At 39.9% G+C, this 15,713-nt stretch overlaps 2 protein-coding genes across 2 annotated transcripts; one reads left to right on the top strand and one right to left on the bottom strand.

Annotated features, from left to right (window-relative positions):
- The first annotated feature begins 1,373 nt into the window (after positions 1 to 1,373).
- On the top strand, positions 1,374 to 3,642 carry LOC110060618 (uncharacterized). The gene is made up of 3 exons (XM_020767399.2): positions 1,374 to 1,451; positions 2,165 to 2,385; positions 2,923 to 3,642. Exons 2-3 carry the CDS (start codon positions 2,242 to 2,244, stop codon positions 3,547 to 3,549), a joined length of 771 nt encoding a protein of 256 aa, XP_020623058.2. The 5' UTR covers positions 1,374 to 1,451; positions 2,165 to 2,241; the 3' UTR covers positions 3,550 to 3,642.
- Positions 3,643 to 5,279: 1,637 nt separating this feature from the next.
- Positions 5,280 to 14,122, bottom strand: LOC110060658 (ankyrin repeat and LEM domain-containing protein 2-like). Its single transcript, XM_089284153.1, has 8 exons — positions 13,241 to 14,122; positions 11,696 to 11,818; positions 11,066 to 11,132; positions 10,189 to 10,397; positions 9,511 to 9,620; positions 8,010 to 9,134; positions 7,071 to 7,202; positions 5,280 to 6,598 (listed from the first exon to the last, which is right to left on the bottom strand). The coding sequence occupies exons 1-8, from the start codon at positions 14,072 to 14,074 to the stop codon at positions 6,535 to 6,537; spliced, it is 2,664 nt and encodes an 887-aa protein (XP_089140279.1). The 5' UTR covers positions 14,075 to 14,122; the 3' UTR covers positions 5,280 to 6,534.
- Positions 14,123 to 15,713: the final 1,591 nt, after the last annotated feature.

Genomic DNA, 15,713 nt, shown 5'->3' on the forward strand with positions numbered 1-15,713 from the left:
GATTTTTTTTTAAGTTCAACCTTGCCTTCGACCAGTCAGACATAACTGACGCAACCACGCGCGCACAATGAAACAACCTGCAAAACTTCGTCAATCGTGAAGGCCAGTTCATGTTTTGATCTTGGCCAAACATTTGATAAAACTCGTGGGATTTTGGGTTACCATTTTAGTATTGATCTCCTCTGGGAGTTAAATTGTCAATCAACAATCATGGAATCCAGTGAAGAGAGGATCAACCGCACATGATGAACGAGTATGGCCGGGAAAAATGCGAGTTTCATCAGAGGTACGTGTTATAGTGTAGTCGACCAAACTAGCCGCTGATGTCTAGCAGTAAACGTTACAAATGTCAGCAAATCTCGGAGAAAGAATATTTTACTGGCTATCCGACGCAAATAAACTCGAAATAACTGGTAAGAAAAACCAAACAAAAAATCAAAATAAACACACCAGCGAGTTCGAGATTCTTTGGCGTAACTATGATTGGTTCCTGACACCAAACGTGTTTAAATAGATGAACTTTCCAAAACTAATAATTACTTGTAACAAGGTCCAAGCCAAAAAACAATCCACCTTTCAAGAAGAATTGTTTGTAACAACGAGCTCAAATTTTCTTCATGCTGATTGGTTTGTAAGCGGAGGGCATTTTTCGTTAATTTTAGTTCGTCGAGAGCAAGCAAAATTACTCCGAAGATTCCCGAAGAATACCCGAGGGCCTAAGAAGTTTTCCGAAGCTGGCCCGAAGCTGGTGCGTTCTGAAGATTGCCAAAGATGACTCTAAGCCTTCCCTAGAATTTCAAAGATCACTCAAGGACTTTTGAAGATTTTCCAACGTTACAGGAAAGCCGTCCCGATGTTTTGCATATAAATTTTGTCTTTTAGGTATAACAAGTAATCATATTTATTCATAGAACTAGTCTAGTGTAAAACCCAGGAATGCGAGTGCAATTAAGGATTTTCACTACGAGTGATATTTCAAAATTCTCTAAAAATTGCACGCGCATTTGGACGCCGGCAAATGCATCTTGAGAGAATTTTCAATTATCACGAGTACTGTAAATCCTTAATTGCTCGAGCCTGCATACGATTACTCATTTATTATATGACTGAGAAAATCACGAAAGCGCGCGTCAATTTGCACTGCAGTGCAAATTAAAAATTAACGATAGATTGGCCTGCTCTCAGCCAATCACAATGAAGTAATTTTCTCAGTTCAGTTGTGTAATCACACGCTCAGCACTTCACCTCGATAGCCTATCAGTTGGGCTGTGTGATTTTCATCGTTCTTTTCCAGTGTAGACCATCACCATGTTGGCGGTTGACCAGATCTCGTGTTTCACTTCTGCTGGGGATTTTATCATTTCTGTTGCTATTCGACTGGTTGAGGCATTCAATCCCAAAGCAAAATGTTTCACTGCATCAACAAAATATTTCGACGGGAAGACTTGAAGGTAAGATTGCTTCAATATTTACCCAGTCCTTTTTGTTTCCCTAATTAGGATGTCACGGGTTGTGGACATACTGGGAAGAAGATTCAGAACTTTAGCTTCCTTTTCGTTCATGAATTTACAAAAGCCCGGGAAGCTTGCTTTGTACAGAATGATGTTTCTCTGTGTTTTTACTTATTTAAGGACTGTGGCAACAGTTTCCAGCACTTTTCCAACAGCCATACTTTGAAGGATGAATACTACCACTGTTTAACAAGCGATACTACAATAAAGGTATCACATAAATGATCAATCATTGGTTAACAAGTTGTGGTCATCCTTTTTATATAACACGTAACCATATCAACAATACAACCTGTTAAAAACACCCTTAATTTTAACTTTAAGCGCTTATAACTCAAAATAAAACTCGGTGACCCTTAGTTTTTATGATCGAATTATGATAAGCATGATAAGATGCAAGCTTTTTACAAAAATTAAGGTGGCTCTGAACCCTCTCCACATAATTTTTTTACCATTGGGGCATATTTGTGATACCATTATTGCAGCACAACTTGATTAACACTGGTAGTATTCATCCTGCAAAGTACAAGTGTAACTATTAGAAAAGTGCTGGAGACTGTTGCCAGCCTCCTTGATGAACAGGTATAATAAATTTATTACGCCCGCGGACAAGCGAACCTTATCAAGTATCAAAATAATTTAACTTATTTCAGGTACACCCATAAACAGCACAACTGTTGAGACCATCACACAACAGCTGCCCAATACACACGCTCCAAAAAAGCCAAACATGCAAATCCCAACAGGAAGTGCTCAACTGCATCTTATCATTCAGTTTCCGGTGTTAAACACTTCCGGTAGCTCAGACAATGACAAAACAAAGCGGCAAACGGAGTATATCTACTGCCTGCAACGGAATCTAATGAGTGCGCAGGTGAGTACAGGCCACATACATTTGAACATAATAAAGGGCCTTTTTGAAGTGGAGCTCAAGGAATGGCCAGAAACGTGGCCCCACAGGTCCATACGGCTCCAAACGTATTTATTACGTGTTAGTAAAATTTGAATGATTTGTTAAGCATCCCAAATTGTTTATTTTAATACATACTTTTGCAGTAATGGTGAGTGAATGAGTGATTTCAAATATGATGTCATATGAGACTGACATGATGTCATCAATTTCAAGCGCTTTCCGCTATCACGGATTTTAAGATGTTGAAAGAATTGTTAAAGTTAAAAAATATGACACTAAATATGTGAAATTATTAACACCGAAAAATTAAACCAAAACCTGGTGGAGCAACCTGTTAAGACATCGTTGTCATGGAATCGTCAAGTCACGTCAGCAAACACGTGATATTGTTCAGCAGGCATCCCAAATTGTTGGTGTAAACAGGTTGCGCAACTACGGCTAAACGAAGACCATCTGCACGTGACTTATGTACCCTAACTTTGGTTGATTTTTTTCCAGGTTGAAAAAATCCATATCTTCTATGAAAGCAACAAGGATCCTGACGTCATCAACGCCCAGAATTTGCCTGAGGACTGGAAATTACATTTTCATTCTCTTGGTCGGCGCATGCGTTACAAGGACGCCTTCCAGTACGCTTCGAACCACTTGTTACGTAGAAATGTAATGATAATGAACGCAGACTGTTATGTGGATAAAGGGTTTGAACGACTGGACGAAAGTATTTTGAACAGGAAAACAATGTACGCATTGACAAGGCATGAAACTTCCGAAAACGTGCGTCTCTGCAACGCGAGGGATTTTTGTGGACCGACGGCAACATACATTGGCTCCCACGATGCATTTTTGTTCAGGCTTCTCGTGCCACTTCCCTCTCAACTATTAGATAGCATTGACTACCGACCGAACATTGTAGGTATTGAAAGAGTGTTGATATTTAACTTTCAAAAGTATGGACGTTTTGAAATAAAGAACCCGTGTAAAATCCTTCATATTGTACACTATCACTGCAGCGGAGTAAGAAACAGGAAAGAGCGAAGTATTCAAGGCCAACGAATTGATCGCTATCTTAACATCACGAATCGAAGACGAGGAAAATTTCATATGCCACGCTTTTCTGGTTTGTGATGTAATTTTGCATTATGTTTGATATATATATAGTGACTAAGTCTACCGTTCAAAACAGAAATAAATATCATTTACATGTATTCGACAAAGTAAGACTTGGCAGTTTTGTTGTCTGGGTGGTTTTTCCACCCATATGCAGTTTAGATATATTTAAGATGCTGATCTGCTACAAATTTTGCACGTCTTCCGGTTTAGACTCTCGTTCCCAGAGTCTTCGTTCCCCTTGACCAGCGGTCGGAAACGAGAGCTCTGGGTGCATCCATTTCAGGCGTGCGCCATAGATGCAGACTGCACAGTGAAACCGGATGGGCAGAATTCGGTTATTTCAAAATGGTTGCTCCCAGAGCTCTCGTTTTCCGACCGCTGGTCAAGAGGAACGAAGACCCTGGAACGAGATTGGCTTAGACCTTGTGCTCTTAACGACCTTACCCCTGAGAGAAGGGGGGGGGGGGGGTGGAGGCCGTCGCAGCCTGAGCGTTGTCTGATTTCGAAATCAAGAAATCATAAGGAAATTAGCCAGGATTTTTGAAGACGATCTGACCATACACGAAAACGTCCGAAGGGCGTCCGAAGATTTCTAAGGACGTTCCGAACATTTCTCCGTGCCAGTCCAAGGAGTATGACTTAGAATAAGATCAGAGTCGTCTCCAGTACTTTTCCCCGACTTTTAGAATAAGAAAATTTAGAGAGCTACCTTGCATTAGTTAGAATTGGCAAATTTTTTGACATGTGTCAGGTTATGCTGTAAAAGATTTTTTACTAAGTGTGAGACTTAGTTGGTCTAAACGCGTCACGTGATTGAATATGCCCTGCTAAAACTTTAACTGGGGAATAGCCGAGTGATATTTCCCAGTTTTCAAAACCGCGAGTGTTTCGAAAAGCATTTCAAGGATAATAAACACAATAGCCTCCATTTGGCATGAAAATATGCTTGGATGTTTGTCCTTGGACATCATCTGTTCGTCGAAGCTCACGGTTTTCCTCGAGCTAAGCTCTCTGAAAACTGTTCGCTTCTCGGAACAGATAATGTCCGCGACAAATATCCGAGCATACTTTCGCGCCAAATGGAGGCTATTGTTTATACATTAAAATCTGATGCGAGATTTTTAAAATATTCCTACTTTTTTATCCCCCTAAATTGTCTGACCGTTGCGGAGTTTGGTCAATACACTATGCGACATGTCGTCATGAATAGTTTACAATGAAAGTGGGTGGCATTAATCTCGCACCGACGTTTTATAAACCGAGACGTCTCTGTAAGTTCTTTGCCTCCACTTGCTAACCCTAACTAAGCTTGTTCTTAGGCTGTGTTCGACACAAGTTGAGAAGTCAACGAAGGGAATAGTTCATCTCGCCACAAAACGCTCGCTATTATGACGGCTCTCGAGGACTGTGGGAATTATCGAATTAAAAATCCCTGTAAAATCCTTCACGTTGTCCACAACCATTGTAGCCAACATAGATTCTACGAACTGTATTTAAATCAAGGCAAGAAACTTGATGTGTATCTCGGCAACCGTGCCGCGAGTGCACCATTTTCCGATTTGTAAGAAGATGGAATATTTTCAACACTTGATGTGTACATAGCACTAACACAGTTTGACAGTAGATGTTGCCATATGAAGGGTGCGAACAGGTCGTAAACACACGATGTGCTTAAAACGCGAAAAAAGAACAAGTCAGAACATGTAGCTACGTTTTGGCCTGATTAAGTGACGGTTCTATTCGTATAAAAGTTCGGTATAGGACGGCTCGGGGAGTGGGTAGCCCTCCCTTTTTTATTTTTTATTTTTCCAAAATATCAATAAACTAGAATACAAACAGAGAATTTAACAGTGGGTTTACAAAGGACCATGGTCATTTTTCATCAGAGACGTTTCTCGTGTTCAGCTGATAAACTAAAGAAAATTCTTGTATGGTGTTCATGGAATGAGCACGATGAAACGATAGGTCCCTGGGGTAAGAGCTCCCATATAAAAAGAACCGTGGTGCTCGTCGGAAATTTTGAAAAGAACCCCTAAGAGCTACCAAGATACTGTTTTGTGGGCATGGCTTGAAAATGTTTTTCACCCCTATTAAGCTAATTGAGAGGTACCAATTCTAAAACGTTACTTTTTTCAGCTCAATGCCCTAAAAGGTACCGAGAAGGCCCTGTTCTCTTTATATGGGAGTTCCCCCTCCCTGGGAATAGACCTTTCTGCCGATTTTTGCGCTATCATGGCCTGAACCATCTTGGTTGGGGACAAACAGGGCAGAAATTATAGTAAATCTATGGAGAAAGTAGGGAATCTTATGTCTAACAATTTACGTTAAATTTGACTTCTGAAATGGCTGTGAATTAAAAACTTAAGACACCAAGTAAAAGAAAGCCGCAAGCATGGTTTTCATTTTTCCGTACGTTTGTCTCTAAAACAGTTTGGGCAAACATTTCCGGACATTCGTTATTTGCAAAAATTCAAATTGAACAAAAGGCATTTTGCCTGCTGTTCGCAATAAACATCAAATACCTTCAGAAACAAGATCCACTCGTACCGCTTACATATATCTTTGATTTCCTTAGTTTCGTGTGTGGCGAGTTTGGGCTCCCTGTGCCCTAGTCAGTTTGCAGGTAATCTGTACTCTGCCCTTCTACAGACATGGAAACCTAAACTAAGTGGTGTTGTTACAAATTTGTGCAGTGTACACCTGACTTGCCAGGGTTTTTTGTTCTGTCAAACCCAAAAGGAACTAGGAATGACCTCTGCTACTACCACCGATGCTGAGCATAATTAACTGTATTGTTTGGAATAAATATTGCATAACTAAACACAATTTGAAAAAAAGAAACAATAACATCATTGAGCAATAATTTTTGTTCCTGAATTTACCAGGTTTTATAAGACTTATTCCAACTAAACATCATTAGTTACTGTAGATATCATATATTCTAACACAGATAAAATTTATTGGGAGTTATTAATCCTCATAAATTGAGACTAATTTAGCTCAGCAGCTCCACATCAAAGACTTGTGTCTTGTTTGGTACCTTGGAGAGCCAGGGCTGGGCCAGCTGGAAGAGAAAGTCAGAGACACTACAAGTAAGGTCTCGCAATGACAAAAGCTACATATGGCTCTGAATACTATTTTTATTCGGTCCTGGGAGTAAGGGTACTGGGGCCAGAGAGGGAGAGAGGTAGAATGTTAGGGAGGTAGGAAGGGGACACAGTTCAGGAAGAAGTGAGGGAGCCAGGGAGAGAAGGAGTGATGGAGGGAGGGGGAGAGAGGGGGAGGGAATGAAGGAAGGAGTCAGAGAGGGGAGGCAGTGTGGGAGAGAGTGAGATGCAGGGAGGGAGTGAAGGAAAGAGATAGGGAGGGAGGGAGGTAAGGCAGGGATGGCAGGAGGGAGGAAGCCAGAGAGGGAGGGAGTGAGGGAGCCAGAGTGGAGGGGGTGAGGCATGCAGGGACAGCAGGAAGGAAGAGGGACAGAGAAAAGTAACAAAAATAAATGAAGAAGTTTAAACTTAAAATAAATGAAATGTAACCTTTGTTGTGTTGCTTCAGAATGAGACATAACCAGTTTCTTCCACTGAACAATGTTTGGATATTTCCTAGCATCAAGATCCACCTGGCCAATGGCTATGAACACATCAAGGTCAAGTTTGCTGGGCTGCAAGCTAAACAATAAATTACAAGCTACTAAAAATGTTACTTCCACAAATAAATTACATTCTAACATGCCTAGCAAAGCTGCATTACCAAACTCTGTATCCATAAGTGTGCATCATTTATCAAGAAGATGATGTTTTATTCATGCTTCAGGTCTAGAAAAACTGCTGATGGTTGCACACGTGGAATGTGAGTACATTCAGCAGTTTTTCTAGACCTCAATAGTGCATTATTTTCTTAGAAAACCCAGCAACACCATCTTCTATTTGGTTTAGAATATAGTATGAGAAATCTAAAATTTTGCATCTGGAATGTTGTGCGTTGACAACACAACATCCAGGACATAGATACTCTATAATTTCCCCAGGAAGGAGGGCACTCCCATATAAAAAGGGCGGGGGTATTCGTCGTACCTTTTAGGGGTTAAAAAAGTGGTTTTGGAACCTCTTCGGGTGTTCAGCCTCAAGAGGTCCACAGCAGGAGCTATTGCGGTACCGGGTATTGAGCAAAAAAAACTGAAAGGAGATAATGTGTTGTTTTAAAATTGCTACCTCTTAGGGATGTAAAAATGTTCAAGCCACGCCCACAAAGCAGGATCTTGGCACCTCTTAAGGGTTCTTTTCAAAATTATTTCCAAGAAGCACCCTCCTCCTTTTTGTATGAGAGTCCCAACTGGGATAATTTCCAGCCGTGCATCTATAAAAAATTAATACAGGCTCAGCCCCAAGTAGCAACTATATTCTAAAATGTCTTCTTCCAGTGGCACAGTCCTTTTTCAGAGGGGTGGGTCTTATTTGTTTAGTTCATTAACTCACCCATGGATGAAAACATTGATATCTTTGCTTCCTGATCCAAGGGTATTGCAACAACTTCCAGACATCACATGCTCCACAACTCTGTTTTTTGGTATTTTAATGTTCTGGTGTGCAATATCACATGGTACAACACTGTCACCCTTTCTTGACATTAGATCAGATTCCAAAGCATTCTCAAACACCTCATCTTCTAGAAGATTTTTCTTTAATTCACAAAGGGGTTGGCTTTGCATCGGTGATGGCATTTTCTCTGCCATGCTTTGAGAGACAGAAGAACTCTTGTCATCGTTGATGTCAATTTTATCTTCAGCTAACTTGACCTTGATTTCCTCATATGTTTCAGTCGAAGTGTCATTAGACGAATCACTGTCACTACTTTCAAAAAGGTCACTGCTAGCTTCTGATAAGTTGTATAAAAGTTTTTTCTTGCTTGGGAAAGCCCTTACACTGTCCTTTTCATCTCTCTCATCAACCACCTCAGAAGAAAAGCTATCCTTTAACACATCCTTCTTGTCTGCAGCATCAGCTAACGAAACATCAAGTATAGCTTCAGTTACATCTTGTTCTTGATGAACAGAAAGTGTATCTAAGGTTTGTGTTAGTGCCTCCACAACAGGTTCGATTGTTTCGCTGTTTGCAGTTTCACCTAGGGATGCATTAAAACTATCATCTCCAGCTCTGAACTTTTCCACAACATGCTGTTGCTCCAAGTGTTGTAGTTTGCTTTCATGTGCCGAGTCTTTCAACTCAACATTTGAATTTTCAAACTTCAACTCTGAATCTGAAAACAAAACTTTCCTGGATGACAACAATGAACTGCCACTGAAATCATGTTTATTGAAATGGTCAGAATCACTCTTGTCTACTGTCTGATCCCGCAAACCATTATCATTCAAAATAATGGTGCTTGTCCTTGATTCAGGAGTTTTAAGAACACTGCTGACACTTTTAAAAGCTCTAACTCTATGAGGTGTCACTGATAATCTGCTTAAAATAACCTTTTCTTTCTTCTTTGCCAGATAATCTTCTAGCTTCTCCAGTCCCTGAGAGCTTGATAGGTCAGCATAACAGCCAAGGAAATGCCAGTACTCCGTCCAGGCAACTCTACCAGTGTGAGCAAGGTCTCTATAAGATATCAAAAATCATAATCCATCAAATATTTTCGCTTGCATGCAATTTGCCTAAACACGTCATGTGACTGAAAAATACTTGAAGAATAATAAACACAATAGACTTCACTTGACACGAAAATATGTTCAGATATTTGGCCTTGGACATAATCTGTTCCTCAAAGCTCACAGTTTTCCTCAAGCTACGCTCTCAGAAAACTGTTGACTTCTTGGAACAGATAATGTCCACAGACAAATATTCAAGCACATTTTCGAGCCAAATGGAGGCTATTCATTTATTTATATTAACATTTGTGCTTTGTCTTTGAACCTCCACACAATACAATTTACATTTAGAAAAATCCAAAAATAATCTTCCCAACACTTTTTACCTTCCAATTCTCTCCACACCACGGCTATCATCTTTTCTCTTTATCTGAATATAACTTTTGCACTCTTCTCGATTTGATGGATATTTCCAGGCATGATAGAATTCCTCAGCCTAAAATGGTTGTTCCAGAATCAGTAATGGACTTCTTTTAACCTCTTATGAAAGTAAGGAAGCTTTAAAATTCTACTTAAAAAAGACATTCGTTTCATAAAATCTATACTTTAATTTTACTTTTATTTGGAAATTAGTTTTATATCAAGACCATATCACCTACAGTTGATTATTTTCTTATTCTTATCAGTCATCTTTTTGGGAATGTATTGATAAAAAGAGAAATTTTGAAAACACTCTTAACTAAGGAAACTACAAGTATGACACCAGGGCAAAGTGACAAAACTTCTAATGGCTCTGTACCGTTCAGTATAATTATTTATGGCTTCAGCCTTTCATTCTGACTGACACTCTATTGTCACAGTAGCTCTCTCTGCCAGTTAATGAAATGGCTATGAACAAATACCTAACATAAATGCCAGGTGTCATCTGCACTGAGTGAGAATCCTTTTTGTTATGTCATGGGAATCAAAGTTTAAAGGCTAAATGTGTGGGCCACTGGGCTTCAAAAGAAAGGTATTACTAACACTACAAAGATGGTCTGAGTGTAGGTTCTATATTGCAGTACCTTTGAGGGAGACATTGGCCCAGCATATGCACGCACAGTAATTGGCAATTCCCCAGGACTGTTTCTTTCTTTCCAGGTGTTAAGTGCACTTCCAGAAAATCCCCCTTCTGTGGTCATTCTGTCTCCTGAAACCTCTGGTGACCATGGACCTCCTATCCAGGGTGGGGTGGAGTTATCCACTGTACCAAGCAGTGGGATATAGAAGCTGTCTGCAAATTAACACATGAAACGAGAATTCAGCAATCATTATCATATACCATTTAAACACACAGCAAAGCCATACTATAAAACTCGGCATACAAAAACATGCATTATTTAACAAATAAAGAAGCCTAAGCTGTGTATTATACTGTGATAAAACACAACAGGCATTTGAGAACACGAGGGAAATGTAGAAAACACGAGCCACAGGCGAGTGTTTTGTACATTTCTCGAGTGTTCTCAAATGTCCGGAGTGTTTTATCACAGTATAATACACAGCTTAGGCTTCTTCATTTGCTTTATGAGAGAGGTAATGTGGCAAAAAACAACAAAACACGCTTTCTCTATGTTTCATACTCTGATAAAACATGGGTTTTCGACCAATCAGAGTGCACGCAGGGTCCTATCCATATTATAAATCCAATAATGCATGCTCATGGCATAAGCAAGTTAACGACACTTTGCCAGGGACATTTTTTCTCATACATGTCATGAAACAATTTATTCATGCTTTTAGCTCTGCATAATATTGAGTTAATGATGTCCTTGCAGAGCACTCCAGAATCTAGAGTTGCTATTGGCTACACTTTCAGCAACTTGTGCTGCTTTCTTTTACGTTCTGTAAAATAAATATTCACCAACACGTAACAGCAATTGGTAAATGTCATTTCTATACCTTCAAGAAGGCTCTTTATTTGAGACTTTAATTCAGAACTTGCACTGGAGCATCTGGAACAGATCACCTGAAATGGAAAAAGCAGGTTACAGGTCACAGTCAGAAATTTTGTAACATTTGATACCCAATTAGATCATGCTTTTCCATGGCATGTTCATACAGTTATTAGATCCAGCCAACAGTAAATCTAAAGGGGAAATTAGATACTGATTTTTTACTCTTCATAACAAATTTGCCAGTTTTCATGTGACGTAGCTGTATTCCAAAATTAAAAATTACCTATCCTTCTGGGGTTTTAGTTTCATGAGAAATAAGACCCTATAAGAACTTTCCATTTTATAACATTTTAACTTGACTGGGTTCCTCGTTTTGTATTACAGCACACTCAAATTTCCAAGCTTTTGCACTGCACAACATTAAAATGGCTGCACAAGAAGCACACTTCTCCGAATAATGTGCAAATGAAAAACCACACAGATCTAAATCCCAGCGACATTGTTTATAGATCAATGATCTATGATATCTTAGATTCTTGACTTTCTTTTTATATTGAATGGTTGCAGTTTTAATTTTTGATGGCATGACAGTGAAAACCAGCAACTAAAAGTTATCTCTGGTGTAGTGTCCAACCTCTGTAGGAGTCTCTCCGTACTTGTTTGGTCGCTGGATGTCAGTTAAGGGATGAGACACAAGATACTCAACAATATCAGCTTTGCCATATTTGCATGCAAAATGTAACGGCGTCTCCCAGGTCTGTGGACATAAACCAAACATATTACAATTAACAGACAGTTAACATGCACATAAAAGTGTTATCACATGGATGACAATGATGGCAGAAAATTTAAAAGGACCCAAGGTCTAAAGGATCTTGTTTGTTGGACTTCTCTGATATACATGGTTGTATATTTCTAACTTCCAAGACCTATTAATGGACCTTTTTACCAATGTCAAGCCCAGTTCAGATGCCGAACTTTTCATGAGCCGAACCTAATTCGAATTTGGACCGACCCAAATTATCAAAAGTGCGCCTGTTGATTCAGACGTCGAACTTAATTCACCAAACTTAATTTAGTTTGAACCAAAACACATCGAAACATCAGCAGTTTCCAGGCAAGGTGTATGCATTAGGTTCGGCCTGTGAAAAGTTTGACATCTGAATCAAAGCCCTTCCAAAGCCGAAATTCCTGGCTGAGCTAGGTGGGAAGAACGGCTGAGCCCTTCCAAATTCAAATAGTCACTCTTAACTGATTCAGACGCCAAACGTATTAGGTTTGGCTCATGAAAAGTTCGGCATCTGAACTGGGCCTCAAGCTTTTCTGATTTTTACATTCAAAGAAAAATCACCCTCACCACTTGATTTTTCATGCCAAATTCAGTAAATACCAGAAGTTTCATAATTCATAGTGTACAAGCCAGGGGGTAAACAAGTGCATCCCGAAACATACCGGTACATTTCTTAGTTTGTAAAAATTGGCAAATTTTTGTGAGTTTGCAACACATTGTCGTGCTTATGAAATTTCGTATATTTAAAACAATCAGCATCATAAATTGATCTATGCAGAGATGGATTTTTGTTTACACGAAAAATACAAAAATTGTTGATATTGCATGACATCAGTAAAAGGGTCCATTTTAAACCAATTGTTAATGTGATATTTTTTGATACTCATAACAGGTTTTTGAAAGTACTTTTATGACCAATACCTAATTTCTTGTAGCTCAGTTTGCAGTTTATATATCTGAAAAAGGCTAACTGTGAACAGTTCTTAACAGTTGGATTAAAGAAGAGAATCCAAAGCACTTTTTAGGACACCAAAATACAAATTTTAGAATTCCAAGAATTTTCCAGGATTTCCAGGAACAGTGTGAACCTGGAAAAGATTTTGAATGTCACTCAACTTGAATGTCACTCGACTTGAATGAATGAATGTCACTCAACTTGTATTGACTTGGGTTGGGTGGCCAAACAGAGAAAATCTGGTGTCAATTTGCAGGCAAATTTGATCTCGACCCGCGTGAGCACAAGTTGTTGCAAGTCAATGCAAATGCACGCAACGCCTGGCTGAATGGAGTTGCAAGTAGACCCAAGTTTTCAACTTGGGTCTACTTGCAAGTCTGTTAAGCCAGGCTTTTAATTGTTATGTAATAAGGTTTCCCTAACAAGTTACTTACCCCTTTGTCTGGTGTATTGAGATACATGTCCACCAGAAATTGCTTTCTTTGGCTGTTGATTGCAGACTGAGTTTCTTGATTTAAAAGAATATTCCAGAAGTGATCACTCTCTAGAGTCTGGACAATCAGCTGACACATCTCTTTTCTGTTGCTTTTCACGGCCACGTGAAGAGCATTGTAACGGGATCCTTCTTGTAAGATCACCGGAGTGTCACCTGGTCCTATCAGGTACCTGGGATTTTTTAAAACTACCTCTTGAAATTCTTCCTTCGTGCCTCGTTCAATTATTGTACGAAATGTAACCAGCTTTTGAGGTGTTGGAGTTTTGAAGTTACTAGCTGGATCTTTGGGAGCTGGCGATTGTTCTTGCTCTTGGAAATGTGATCGAGCAAAACGTTCAGCTTCAAGTTTGGTCTTGAAGCCTTTGAAGCGAGCACCCCTCACCTTCTTAGCCATCTTCAGTGCCTCGTCTTTACTCGTAAACACAGCCGGGGAAACAGCCGGGAGGCTTGGCGACGCACTCTCCGAAGAAGAACGATCCACATCAAAACAGACTCCATAGAAGATCGCAGGGCTTTCTAATACACTCGAAGTGCTACTTGTACTCTCTCTAGTAGATTTTGTACATTCTTCCACGAAAACATTTTCGCTTTTTCCCGAGTCCTTACTTTCATAATTGCTGTCGATTAGGTCAGTACCACGGGCTTTCAAGAGTTTCTTTTCAACAACCCTTCTTGTACTCGGAGTAACTGGTCCAGTTTTTATACCTAAAGACTTCAGTTCGTTCATTAACTCCATGTCCGACAGCTCCTTCACGGCCTTTTTACCCGCCATTTTACTTGATTATTTGATCCCCAGACTTCTGCGACCGTAGACGATAGTCCCCAACCCTCTCACCGACTCAAATTGTGTATTTTGGACTTTGTGATTTGTCCGACAAACAAACCATTGTTCGGCGCGCGTCAGGGACTCGAGTGGGAGACTATTACAAGTCAGCCTCAGAGAAATCTTAAGTTAGTGAGCAATCTTCTAAATATAAAGGTGACAGTCTAGTCCCGTGCTTTCATTGCCGAGGGAGTCTCCCCGTAGTTCTGGGGGATAGAAGTAAGCTGATCATGTGCCCAACGAACCTGGCCAGGGTGTGTTTGGGAGTGCAGGGGAGTGTTCAGGAACTACCTTGCTACGAAATTCGTCTCGTTGTTCACTCGTGTTGCCAACATTATTTCCAAAAATAAGCCTTGAACTAGTATTCGGCATTAAAAATACATTTTCTGAAAAGGCTCCGATCTTACAATTTGGCCTATGTTGAAAGTTCGGGAAGGTACCGTACTTTGAGAGAAAGTTGCACATTGAAAAGCGTTAGAATCCAATTTAGATAGAATTTGTACCTAAAAAGTCAGTAAGGATGTAAATGAAAATCCCGCATCGTGAAATGCGATAAAAATGCCATTCATCTAATGATGAGACCAAAAACTGGTACTACATGCACAGTGTCAGATTAACAATCTCCCAAAAGACATAAAATACAAAGCAAGTCGCTATGTATGAGTGTTCGTAGTTTACGTGATAGCTTGTTTCCTGGAAGTTTAAGGTGGCTATAAGCTTTTTCATTATATTACCCCTTCTCAGGGAAATAAAAGGAAGCGGTCGGGCTCTGGGCAGCTTTTTTGAATTGAGACCACTTGCCAGCTCCGGTTGCTCGAATACCAAATAGCTTTAACCTTGCCTTAACCAATGCAAAACCAGGCTCTGTCTCAGGCCGGTTTACATCACTTTACGGAAATCGGTCAGATCTTTCAGAATGACTCAGCAGCCCGGGAAAGGGGACTTTAGGGAGATAAATTCAAAACATTTTCTGGCCATGGGGGAGCATGTTTCCGAACTCCTCTAAACAGCAAAAAGACCTAACCTGGAATGTGATGGAGCGAAAAGTTCCAAGGTCTTGAACCCAGCAGTAGTAACTAAATTTGTTCACCTCAGTTTTCAAATTTAAAACGGCGGTTTAATAGAGGTTATGGTGTGTCGAGTGTGATTGGAATGCTGTTGTAAGTTATAAAATAATAACGATATTCTTGGAGTGTATTTTGGAAGACTAGACGGGAATTTTTCGGGTATATCCTTATCTTTAATAAACTTTGTAGCAAAGGAAGCATCTTTGACGAAAACCAAGAAGGCCTTGTAGCAACGTGACTACGTAAATGCTGCTGTCTTGGTCCCAGCTAGCTTTCTAGAACGGGATGTGACAATGCCCACACATGTACGCACTCGCTCATTTTAGAATCACGGCTTTTTTAGTCCCAGCCAGCAACAATCCCCCCCTCCCCCCACATCGCCTCCCGTACAAATGAAATGAAATAAATAAATGGAAAAAAATGCTAATAAATCTTAGAATATCAGTGCTTCGTCAATTCGGTAACTTGCATTCTAAATGAATTCCATGTTAATGTAACAAGAATACAGCACTGCCCGTAGA

This window comes from Orbicella faveolata, unplaced genomic scaffold (genome assembly GCF_042242905.1).
Source record: "Orbicella faveolata isolate gen_17 unplaced genomic scaffold, um_ofav_v1 contig_13, whole genome shotgun sequence".
NCBI lineage: Eukaryota > Metazoa > Cnidaria > Anthozoa > Scleractinia > Merulinidae > Orbicella > Orbicella faveolata.